The sequence below is a fragment of the Anomalospiza imberbis genome, chromosome 5, assembly GCF_031753505.1.
Source record: "Anomalospiza imberbis isolate Cuckoo-Finch-1a 21T00152 chromosome 5, ASM3175350v1, whole genome shotgun sequence".
Classification (NCBI taxonomy): Eukaryota; Metazoa; Chordata; class Aves; order Passeriformes; family Viduidae; genus Anomalospiza; species Anomalospiza imberbis.
In genome coordinates this window covers 51,287,560-51,300,628 of record NC_089685.1, presented here as the reverse complement: position 1 = coordinate 51,300,628, position 13,069 = coordinate 51,287,560, and the positions used below count along the sequence as shown (strand labels likewise).

Here is a 13,069-nt window from a genome sequence, read left to right as displayed (position 1 = left end):
AGCACGTGAAAATGAAAGTTTCAGGGCTTCATTTGCTAGAGTTTTTCATTCTTCCAGTGGGCAAAATAATTAATTTAATTGCTGAGCCAACAGCCTTTTACTTTTGCAAATGAATGGAGGTATAAATCATAGGCTAATTCATATCTCTGTTGAGCTGCAAAAAATTCAGTAAGTAATCATGTCCTTTTTTTTTAACCTCCATATATCTATTTACAGCTACCAAGGCTTGGGTAAAATATTTGTGTACAAATTACACCTCTGGAAAGAGAAGTATAAACGTTTGGGCATTAACCTTCATTGTTCTAGTTATCACATTAAACTGGCTCCTCTGACAAATGGACACAAGGAACATTCAAAGATTGCTGTATCAATGTAATACAAGTTATGTGCACGTCTGGGTTTGCTAGGGATGCTGTTTCTGGTCAAATGGGTCAGATAAATAGGGTTTTTTCTACAGGAATGAAAATTCAATAGGGGAATCATTCATGCGGGTTCTCAGTGCAAACACAAGGCTTGCAGCCAGCTTTTCAAAGTTTCTGTCTCTTCGGATATTGTATAATACCTGTCTGACTTCATAAAAGAGACCTGGAGAGCAAACAAATAATAAAACCTACTGCCCTGCTTTAATATTCATTAATATTTCACCCAATAACTGATAAAAGATAGTGTGCAAAAGAAAGGGCAGCACTGGAAGAGCTGAAGTGCTTTATTCCCACCAACATCTACATAAAGCTTGAGGTGTATAAACTGCATGTTGCTTTAGAATACATTTTATGCTTGATGCTTTTTTCTAGAAAGAAAAAAAACCCAGAAAAATTAATACCTTTCTTTATGAAAGCTGGATAACTCCTGACTACTTCAATTACTGCTCAGAGCAATATGCTAAGCACTGAAGCAAACACAGAGCTGCTGGGAAAATCAAAATCACAGGGAACACCAGGAGTTTGCAGAGACAATGTCCACAGTCCAGAGCAAGAAAGCAAAAGAAGTGCTCTACCCCAAGGTCATCTGAGGCCAGAGACATGCAGGATAATGGGAATACCTTGGAGCAAACCACCCCTGGAACAGAAATACAAGTGAATTTAGAAATCTGCAAGAATCTTGCATTTGAGTGAGGGGTGTGTACAACATTGCCCACATGTTTCTTTCCCCTTCTTGAGCTGAAAAACTGGAGAAGGTGAACAATGATGTGTAAATAATTCCCATCCATTTTGGCATCCAGCCTTTCAAATAACATTCCAAAGCAAAGCAACCACAGTATTCCTGGTTTTTTATCTGCTGTGCTATCAGCAAGCCTTCAAACCAGATGCTGCACTGTCTGCTGGACAAACGATACATAGAAAAGACTGAGAGCCACAAAGTAGACAGTCATATTTCTGGGCTCTGAGGAGGCTGGGCAGTAGTGAAAAGGATTATCAGAAATTGTAGATGCTTTTCCTGGTGCTTAGTTAATACTGATCATTACTCCAATGTTACTTTTTGCAATACTTTGCAAGACAGGAGTAGGTAAATGCAAATAACACTTGGTTCCTTACTGCAGTTGTAGGGATAGTGAGGATGATACTTGGAGCTAAACTCTACTTTCTATTAAGGTTACTGCAGTATACTCCAAAATTCTGACCTATGTGTATTGAAGGACTTGAAGACTGGATTTGGGTAGAAGTTCTCCTTAAGTGATTTGGCTGTGAAAACACAGAATTCCATTAAATAGCACAGAATCCATTAAAGCTACAGAAGCAGCCATAGAAGGTATTCCTGATCATAACAAAAACAATTAGAATGAAGAGAGTTCTTCCAGGAGTATGATTCACAGAGTTTTTTCAGCCATATTCTGCATAGTATGAAATATAAAATCTCATTCCACCTTGTCCTTTTCAAAGAGGTCCTAAGACTGCCCTGCTATCCCAACCACCCATATTTATAAATATTTCCTGCAATCCCATACACCCCCAACAAGCCTTTTTCAGCAATGAGACAATTCCATTGGCAAGTCCCTTGTAAAAGATTAATTTCAAGTCTCTTTTCTGCCAGATCCTCAGCAGAATGTGCTGTCCTACCTGGGATTTGGTCACCTGTCCCAGCATCACAAGGATGGTCACACAGCTTTCAGGCTGTCACAGAGTCTGAATCAGCTTATCTGTCTTCAAGACAAAAGCCATACTCGGGCTTTATTAGTGCATGGAATGCAGCACATCTCACGTGCCTGTGGTGTAATTCATTACTATCAGGCTGTGTTTGGGACACACCAAACACATTTGCTACAGCAGCTCATACGTCTGACAGCTGCAAAATTGCCTCTGAGAGTTTTCTTTTTGACTCTTCTTTTGGTCCTAAGCAAAGCTGTATCTCTAAATCTCTTCTTCCAGTCAAATATCATACTCCATTCCTGCAGTCAGATTATTTTCTTTGATTTCTTAGTATTCCTTGTAGCATGTGGCATACAGTAAATTCCCTGGCTCCAAGAGAAAGTGTTCTTTTTTTGTTCACTTAAGAAGTTCCAATTGCTTCTGCTATGCAGCACATCTTCCCTGGATTTCATACTAGGAATTTAAACTACACAAAGACACAAGTACTAATCCCATACCAGACACTTGTAGTTTGTTCAACCATTTATTTCTCTTTTTTTCTCCCACTCTACCATTTATACTTTCATTCCACGTATGCTTTACATTTCTTGATCCATAGGTACCTCTCCAGCATCCAAAATCACCTTTAACTGGAAAAAGAGAGTTTAATAATCCCAAAATCTGGATACTGCTAGCCACTTAAACTACCAACCTTCTGCCTTACAGGAACAAGGGCTTTGAGAAATCAGTTCAGTGCTTGGGGTCACGTGAGTTTTTGGTGCTTTTCTGTTTTAGATATTCAAAAAGGAGTTCCAGCCATTAATGCAGAATTAAAATACATTAGTGAATTACACATCAGAAAAGTCAAACCACTGCTGCCACAGGATGAATATACTTACTATGAATATTAATACATCTCTTGGAATTAAACATTAATACTTAACATACATACCACAAACTTTTAAAATCCTACAAACATTGCAGGGAGAGGAAGAGGAGGAATGAACAAATGAGACAGGCCCTAGAGTCTGATTCCACAGATTAAAATGTATTTCTGACATAAACTAAAATATTTCCATGTGTAACAGGACAACTTGCCACTATGAATAATTTCTCCTAATGCAACAGAATCTACATGGATTTGTTTTAGGTTTTATGCCTCGCCCACCAAACTGCAGAAGTGTAGATCCATCACTGCCTACAGCATAAACACCCTGAGCTGGGCAATGAGACTGATGGTTCAAAATTGAAGGAAATAGGCTGTTCCTCTGCACCTGAGCACTGAATTCCCATCATCTGCCACAGCACCTTCCCTTCCAGTGGCAATAGCACTTACAAAAGCTCAATTTAACTGCAGCAATCAAGCATACACTCCTGTCTAAACACCACCATTTCCACTAATGTGAGTTCTTCAAGGTACGCTCTGCATAAGGCTGCACAGTGCGTGGCAGTCAGCTCTAATTTTAGCCTGCTCCCAATTAGGCATCTTGTCTAAACTAACCATTTAGGCTCTCAGTGGAGTGAGAAAGGTGAGTCAGCCCAGCTATCCTGGACACCCATCTGAAGGCAGGATAAATAACCCGGCTTTCTGCACTGTCAAGGCAGAAAGGAGCTGGGATCGATTGAAACCTGGCGCCTGAGCTGACGACAGCTGAAGTGAAAGGAGAAGAATCTTCTCCTTGGCTAAACTGGGGAGTAAAAGGCCACCCAGCACCTGAGTAATGAGGCTGGGTAGTATGTCCAGTCAAAGGCTTCATGAGGGATAACAGAGAGATAAGTCTTGATAAGAAATGTGGCTCCAGAAGTGCATAAACAGCGAATCCTGAAGCACATTTGGTTACAGCCTCCTCCGGGATTCAGACATATGCCAGCTCTGCAACCACAGAGCCTGGCACAGGCCCTGAGCAGTGCAATACCTGCCAGCAAGTCCATGGGAAGAAAATGCTCCACCAGAATATCCCAGCAGGCAGAAAAAATTCCTCAAAAATGAAGCCCCAAGCCAGGCAGCCTTGATAATCCACTCCTCTCACTCAGCAGAACGAACCCTCTTCAGCAGCAGGCTGGAAACAAAATGTAATGGAACACCTCCCTGGCCCAGCACCATCACATTTCTCTCTCTGAATCCAAGTACTCTCCCTGCTTCACAAGGCAGTTTCTGTGGCTCTTCAAATCCCTGTGGCTGCTCTGCTTGGTCTTTTCACTAGCTTGCTCAGAGCAGCCATAGGAGAAAAGCACCAGCCCTGAGCACTGACCCTGCGTTTCAGTGCGCAGCAGGAGATGTTATTTTTCTGGACAGCAGCCCAGAGACACTGGACAAAGCTGGAGCAGCAGCAGATGTTATGATGCATGCTCTCCTGCCCCAGCTCTGCCTAATGAGGCAGCAGAACCCACAGAGCATGAGAGCAAACTGGAGACTGAGGCCTGCACCTTCATCTTTTCCATTATGTTTAAGATCGGGTTTTGTTGCAGACTAAGACATGTGAAAAGATCTTTAAAAATACAGATCAATACCTCCTATTGCTCAGAGAGAGGGGAAAAGGAAGATACTCTCTGCCCTAGCTGCAAGGAGCATCTCTCAGTTGCATAAAGCACATGCCCAAATTGACTTACCACAATCATTTGTGCCACGTAGCTCTCCGGGCCAGTGTATTCAGTTGGATCTTTAACTTTGACAAGAACTATAAAGTACAAATAATGCCACATGTTGTGTTCTGCCTTTATATGCTCCTCAAACGAAACGGTCTTGTTATCAAATTTGTCTCTCTCCAGTCCTGCAAAAAGAGAAGAACATAAAGCCAAAAAATAAACTCCAACATAGAAATACGCAAATCTGTTAAATATGTTAGAGAAGGGAACCTAACCATTTAAAGGATCATAAATTTGAAAGATCTTAATTTAAAAGCCATAACTGCCAGGCAAAAAATACCAGGCCAGAAGGCATTCCTGACAGAAGTCTTTCAAAGCAGCATTTATTCTCTTTTGTGATATTTCCTCTTAATAACAACAACAATATAATAAATATGTTACAGTTTTACAGAGCCTTCTATGCTGAGGGCCATAAACTGTTTTACAAGTGCTGGCTCTGGCTCTTTCTGGATGTATACTGGGAAGCACACAGTGTGCAGTCCAGGCCCTGATCTTCCAAAGATTTATGCACACTTTCAGCATCAAACATATAAAGAGTCCCACTTAAGCTTCAGTGAGATTGTTTGTGGGCTTAAACCTGGCAGAGAGGGTGAGTCCCTGCAGCTCTGTTATCACACAGTCTTTACAGAGCTGTAGTCATAAGAATTTTTTTTTTATTTTTCCCTGTAATGGTCCAGATCTCTGAGGAAGAATACCAGAAGTGAGGAAGGAGAGGAATCACCAATGTTTGCCTCCCTGGATTTCCTGTCCACAGACACTAAAGATATGTTGTGCTCTGCACAGCTTCACCCCTGTCAGCACAACCATGGAAGCAGCACCCAAGGCTACAAAAAAGCAGGTATCTGTGAAGTCCCCCAGGGAGTGAAGGTCTGCCCCTCTTTGTGAGCGCACTTCAAAATAAGTGTGATTTTCCATGGGCTTTGTGGGGATGATTTCCACTGAATTCCTTTGTTCCCTGCTTCATATCACCTTCTGAAATTGGCAGCTCTTGCTGATGCCTCCCCTCTGGAATGCCCTGTGCTGTGAAATAGAAGCTGCACTTTGATCTGCAGCAAGCTCTGTGAAACAGAGTCAGCAGCTGCCCCATCTCCATTAGTGGTGATGATGCAAGTGTGAGACACAGCTCTTCTGCCTCGGATTCTGGGTGGAGACTGTGAAGCCACCTCTCAGCAAAGCTAGCTTTTGATTCATAAACCAAATCTGTCTCCTACTGAGAGGGAATAAATTTGGAATCAGCTTCTGGAATTTTTACAGACCTTTCTTGTAGAAGATAACCATGCCTGGGGTCGAAGCTTTATTTCTTGAGGAATAGTTCATTTTCACTCCTATCACCCTCAAATATCTCAAGAGATCAGTAACACCTACCACAGATGAAACAGGTGGTCTTGAGTATCTCCTCCTTTTTCTGCTTTTCGCTCCTGAGATCGGCAAATGTGTCAATGATGACTCCAAAGATCAGGTTGAGAACAATAATTATGACAATGAAGTAAAACAGAAGATCATAAACAACTCGTGCAGCAAACAAAGGCTCCTGCAATAGCAAGGTTGCAATAAGGCATAAAAATAGCACAGATCTAAAATATTAAACTACATTTTCACATTAGCTCAAGCAAAGCTACAGATCTTTCTTTTCATATACCAGATTCTGCTAGCCTTACTCACAGGACTAGGGAGGGACTACCCAAGTCCTTTTCTTCACCATGATAGAGACCTGAAGTCACCCAATTGCTCAGTTTCCCACACATTCATGGGAATAACAGCACTAACCTTTGGGGAGTGCGTCAATATAATTAGCATTAAAGAGCTGCTAAGTGGCAAGAGTCAATTTCAAAGGGTCACTTTCAAAGTCTGTAAGTGCTTACAGACTCCACTGGGGATAAATTTTGGCTCCTGCAGAACCTCCCAGTCTGCGAGACAGGATATAGACTCCTCCTACCAGCACAGGGAGCTCTTCCATCCAGATTTGAGTTGTCTCTGGACTCTTGCAAGCCCTGCTGAGATCCTACTTGATCCTGAATTTATTTATAACATGTATGGTGTGGCTCATCAGGCAAAGTGCTGCTAGATTGCCTTTATTTGTGATGTTCTTTCTGAACCTAAATAAAAATGCATGAAACTGCCCAAATATTAAGGGAGGTCCTTAAATGAACTGCATTTTTGAGGAAACTTCTGGAAGAGAAAATATGCCATAATAGATGAAATTCTTGTTTAATCTTCATGCTGGTTGGGTACAAGTAAACAACAGGACCTATTCCAGGGCAGATGCCATGCTGAATATAAGGTAAAATGTCCAGGTGGAACCTCCTGGGATCAGTCCCTGCCCGTTCCTCTGGTGCCATTGCTGGGCCCCCAGAGCAGAGCCTGGGCCCTGCTCGGAGCCCTCCCTGCAGACAGGGACACCCAGGGCTGAGGGCCCCTCTCAGCTGGGGCTCCTCTCGAGGCTGGACAGCCCCAGCTCCCTCAGCCTTTCCCTGCCAGAGATGCTCCAGGCCCTAAATCATCTCTGCATCCTCTGCTGGCCCCACTCCAGGAGCTCCTCCTGTGCTGAGGAGCCCAGGACTGGACACAGAGCTCCAGATGTGCCTCCCAGGGCTGACTTCTTAGCAGTGCTTTGAAGGTTATGATATTCTGCATTTTTCCAGAAGTCGTAAACAGCTACCTAGACATCCTTTCTTCATGTATCATCATCACACCAAGCCTAACTCTTCCCGTTAAATATCCCATCTGGGATCTAAAAATTACAAGGATTAATCAACTGTGTGACATGAGATCAGACTAGATACAAACACTGTCTATAACCTCCAAAAATTGACTTTGGCATTCGTGAGATGCACAGGGAGTAATGCATTTCCTGAGCCAAAACACTCACATCTTTGGAAGGCTTTCTGAGCACGTCTCCCACACCACCACCATTCCTCAGGCCTTGGTTTAACACGGTCACAATGCACATGAGCAGGGTGTCACAGGTCCTTTCTATTCCATCCTCCTCTTCTTCACCTGCAAACAGGAACCACAGCATCAACCAACCACTCCTCAAACAAAGCCACAATTCTGTTAGAGAAAGCAAGACACATCTGCCTCTCGTATTTCTCATCCAGAACCTCAGTGATCAACCCCATCCATGTGCACATCCCTGCTGGTGACATACTTAGGCACATCAGGCACACTTAGCCTGAAGAGAGACAGAGAAAATCATAAGCAGGGCTCCCACCAGAGCTGTTAATGTCCCAGAGCCACCATCTCTGCTCATGGGAGCACCCCTTCTCCTTGCAGTCCTCCCATGGCTTTTCCAGTGGCCCCCCTAAAAATGCAGCATAGACAAGAAGCAATATGAACAGAGAATTAGAAGCACATTTGTAAAAGGATTGTCTTTCTGTGAAATCATTCCTCTACCTACTCATGTAGAAGCCAAGTCATGTCAGCATTTCAAACCATTAAGGAGGGGCTGGCTTTTGTTCGAGTCGGTCTGTCCGTGATCTTTCCACCAGCACACGTGCCCAAGCACAAGTCTGACAGACATTAAATGAAAGACTCTCCCTGGCCTCAGCTTGAAATCTTGGATTCTGTTCTTATCTGTGCTGCAGAGCTGCTGTGTGGTTTTGGCCGAGCCACAGAGGGTACTATTGTACTGGAGATATTTGAACGTGCAGAGGAGCTGGGCTGGAACACCAAACCCCAGGGGCACTTGGCCCACCTTGGCCAGAGTCCCTCCCACCACACACTCACTGCTTCCACAGCCTCCCTGTGAAGAGCCCTGCTTGAGCTGTTCCCTGTGTCCTGCTGGCTTGGGCTGAAGGGTCAGGGCTGTGACTGCCATTCCTCCTGCCCTCCTCCCTCTTCAGCAGGCTTGCTTGGGTGGGGAAGGCGGCGATTCACACTCGGTTCCCTCCCTTCACTCTTTGTAAGAGTTTAACAAATAACATCCCGCTGTGAGAGCTGACTGAAACACATATTTAACAGCCCCAAACCACCACATTTGGGGCACTGAGACAGACTCTGATAAATTCAATTGACTGCAAGCAGTCACACTGCAGACAAGTAATCTGGATTGAAATTTAATTTTGGATTTGGGTTCCCAAATTGTGGTGCATGTGTCCTGGCTGGGATGGGCAGGACATTGCTGGTGTCTGCTGCTTTTGCCACCACACTGCTTCTGATCCACAGGCAAATTAAATGAGAAACAACTCCCTGCTGAAGGAACTTTGAGCAAAAAGAAAAGCAAAAGCAGACATCAGGACAGACTTCCCTGTTAAACTATATGGTCATTACAGACACTACTCCCACAAATAATCCTGGATTTAAAATAACTGCTTAAATATTGAAACTGAAAGGATTGAAACAAGAAACCTTTTATATCCTGTCATACCTAGATTTTTTTTTACTAGCACAGTGATGTTATTCATACCAACTAATCTTTGCTGTTGTATCCTGCCATTATTCCCTCCTTTCAAATCTTTCAAAAAATACTCCTTTTTTTTTTTTTTTTCTTTTTTTTTTTTTTTTAAGAGCTGTGCTTGAGAAGGACACCATCCACAAAATAAATAAAAAGCCTTCAAAAAAGCCACAGCTTCTATCAGCTTCTATTTATTTTAGGTAACTACAATATTTTTCTCTGTTCACAAGACCAGACTCAGGTGCTGGAGGCAGCAGATGATCAGATTCTGGTGAACGGAGAGGATAATCTGGGACTGAGAATTGAAGAGGGCATTATCTACCAGCAGCCCTAACACCCAACTCTCCCTGTCCACTGAGATGCTAATTCAGAGCAAGCCAGGCTTCAGAGAAACAAGATACATCACTTTGCACATCTTGCAACACAGAAAATCAGTATCCCAGCCAGAAAAGCTCCCAGAAAAGCAAGCTCAGGTTGCAAGATCTTTGCCAGATAACCAGACAGCCCAAAGTTGGCAGAAACGTCTAATGCAGCAATGTAGGCTGTGGGGAGTGTACAGACATCGTTTTTGCCGTTCTATTCCACTCCCAGATGTGGAGCAACAAGAGCTGTCTTCAAGCCGGGAGCCAGGCAACCCTACAGGCACATGCTCTGCCTCAGCTGTCTGCTCTCAGTGCTCAACAGCATTCACAGTGCAGGCTCAGCCCCTCTAGGCACCAGCTATGCCCATACTTGAAAGAAAGGAGTGGCTCTGTAGAGTGCACTGTTGTTAAGGTCCCAATACTGACACTAATTGGGGTTCAGGGGGGTCATTTGCAAGCAGTTCCACTCTGGAAAGTGGCTTGTGAGGGTAAGGGCAGCATTAGGTAGGCTGTCTTCTGATTAAATTTAATTCACAGGCAAAACAGGTTAAGCGCTAAGACCACCCCACAATGTTAATCACGGGACAGGGGAGGGATAATAGGGAGATTTACTTCACAAATCCTCATCTGATGGCCCACAGCTACCTGGGCCACACAAGCACAGCAGGTGAGACACACCTGTGCCCACGTGGATCCAGCAGAACTTGCACAGAGCAGGACAAGGCCTGGCAGTGGAATGAATCTTTGGAAATGTCCCATTTTACAAACAGGTATCTGTGCACCTTTCTAGCACAGGTCTTTATGGGCTACAGAGGATGAGGAGATGTATGCACTGTAGGATGTGAAGTTCCTTGAAGTGATTAGGCACTTCACCAGGCATAGACTGAAGTGATAGGGAAATGTCTTTGGAGTGGAGAGAGGGAGACTCGGAGGCACATGAGATGAAGTATTTTTATGCTGACAGCCCAGAGCAGCAGTGAGCAGCAGGCTGCAGAGAGAGGAGGCTCCCTGGGCACAGCACACTGCCTCCCAGGGAACTCCCTCACCAGGAAGAGCAATGACTGGGCACAGGCTCCACCAGTGAAACCCACGGAAGAAGCAGAGTCCCATCAGAAGAAACGATCAGCAGCGATCTGATCTGAAAAGCATCGTAATTCACGTCTCACTCGGGACGTGAGATGCCACTGAGAACATTTTCTCTCTCCCACACACAGCTGTGGACTTCTCTGGTGCTGCAATGTGAAACTCCCCAAATCTCACAGAATCATAGCACCATTACAGCTGGAAGAGACCTCTGAGTCCGAGTCCAACCACTTACCCAACCATGCCATGTTCTCCACTAAACCACATCCCAGGCTCCCCATCCCCACACCTTTTGAACACTTCCAGGGATAGTGATCTCATGCCTTTGCATTCCACCATGCTCACACTTCTGCCAGAGGGTAAATCTGTCCCAGGAAAAGACAGAAAGTAGAACAATTCTTTTGACCAGGTGGCTAAGGTGAGCAAAACTGCTCTTGTTGAATGTTGGTGGGTTTTCATGGTACTGGATAAATAAAATTTCTTCAAGATAAAGTAAGAGTGCACTTAGATGTTTTGTACAGTCCTCTTTCATTATGGTTTGATTTTAAAGGAGCAGTACCCAAACAATGAGAAATGTGAGATTTCTATCATTTAAAGAGCTTGGCAAAAGCCATACTGCATCTTTTTGACTGATTGATTACTCTTTGAATGCAGCAGCTTTGCCAATAGCTCTTAGACTGTTTTCTCTATCTAGCCAGACAGCTTCCCATGTTGTTTATGAGGCCTATTTACACACCAGCTGGGGAGAAAAAGCCTGCTTTTATAGCCCTCTCCCTGAAGGCTTTGATCCTAAAAACTCAAAAATTAGTGGAAGAATAAAGCTTATGAAACAACATTATACTGGCACACAGTAAGGGACCATTTATGTCTTTACTTTCGGCTCCCAGCAACCACAGGCAACTGTGGCAATAAATATTTTGAGCCTGCAGACCATCCACTGTGCACACACCTCCACTGCAAAGGCCACAACACATCAAACCAAACTTAAGACCTGCACTGAAACACCAGCCACCTCAGCTAGATTGTGCCCCATGGAAAGAGGGGGAGACACACAGACATGTGGGCCTGGATCTGGGTTCTTAGGTCTTCTGGCTACAATACAGCCTTGGCCCCAATGCATATAGAAAGAATACACAACATACACAATACACAGCATATCTATCAGAATGTAAAATACATTCTGATAGATATGCTAATGCCATGAAAATGAATTTCAGTTCAGAATGTAAAATACATTCTGATAGATATGCTATGCCATGAAAATGAATTTCTGTGGCCCTAGCTGGATCTAACAGTGGCTCAGTGTGTGCAGGTGAGGATGCTGCAGACAAGCAGCAAGCTGTTTCTCTCAGCTAAATCACTTGGCAAGAAGCAACCTGTATGTTCAAGCATAATGATTCAGCAAGCTCTTTTAATAACGAAATTAATGTCAGTGCATTTGGAAATCAGGTGTGGGAAGCACTCCCATTAACAGCAAAGCTGCCAACTAAGCTCCAAGTCTTGTAGAAGTTGAGCACTTCTGACTCACAAGAGTCATTGTCACTTCTCACACCAGCAGAAGTCCCTGCAACAGCAACACACAGATCAGAGAATCCCAGAAACACAGGTTTGGGTTGGAAGGGACCTCAAAGATCATCTCATTCCAACCCTCTGCCATGGGTAGGGGCACCTTCCACTAGACCAGGCTGCTCCAAGCCCCATCCAACATGGCCTTGAACATTTCCAGGGATCCCTTGGTTCAAAGTGATCATCGCTCCGAGGGAAGCTCTGTACTGACCTAGGTTAAGAGCTGGGATGCTCGTGGAACAGTTCTCTTTTGCACAGGTTCCCATCATTGATGTCAGGGTTGTAGTGGGAACTTCACCAATACCTGTGGAAAAAGCAGGATGTTGACAAAAAGACAGGCACTACATTGATGTTAAGTTTTAAATCATTATTTTCTAGGAGCGAATCACCAGGTTGGATAGTTAGGAAGGAAAAACAGAACAAATTACACCAGCAATTCCTCCCTCCTTGAAAGATTCTGCCTCAACAGCTCAAAGCAATCACAATGAACAAAAACACAGTTTTATATTTACTGTATATCACAGCTATTCCCATTTCATCTCCTGAAATTAATGAATCTACATCAAATGCGGCTGCTTCTGGTGAGCACAAAATATATTCAAAGCAAGAAACAACTGTCAGATATGAAAATAATGTCAGTTTTAAAAACCATTAGATAAATTATTCACAAAAGCTGACAAGAAGGACACCAAACTGACATTCAGTTATCCTGAATGTAGAATATTTAAGGGTTTTCAAGGATTATAACACAGTTTGGTACTCATTTGTAAATATGTATGGGTTTGTGTAAAACACTAATTTAACATTCCTGAAGTAGTAAATGTATACATCAGCTTGATTTTATCAAACCAATTTTCTCTTGTGCACCTTCAACAATTTTCTGCATTTCAAATTAGAGATACAAAAAGGTTTAAGGAGAAAAAAAAGAAGGCAAAACTATACAACAAAATAAC

At 43.5% G+C, this 13,069-nt stretch overlaps 1 protein-coding gene across 1 annotated transcript in view; it reads right to left on the bottom strand.

Moving 5' to 3' along the window:
- The window catches only part of ITPR2 (inositol 1,4,5-trisphosphate receptor type 2), a 244,817-nt gene that overhangs the window by 20,072 nt on the left and 211,676 nt on the right, over window positions 1-13,069 (bottom strand). The window contains exons 52-55 of the mRNA XM_068190739.1: window positions 12,328-12,420; window positions 7,582-7,709; window positions 6,078-6,243; window positions 4,677-4,837 (exon numbers count right to left, since the gene is read on the bottom strand). Coding sequence (XP_068046840.1) covers window positions 4,677-4,837; window positions 6,078-6,243; window positions 7,582-7,709; window positions 12,328-12,420 — 548 coding nt within the window. The remainder of the gene's footprint in view (window positions 1-4,676; window positions 4,838-6,077; window positions 6,244-7,581; window positions 7,710-12,327; window positions 12,421-13,069) is intronic.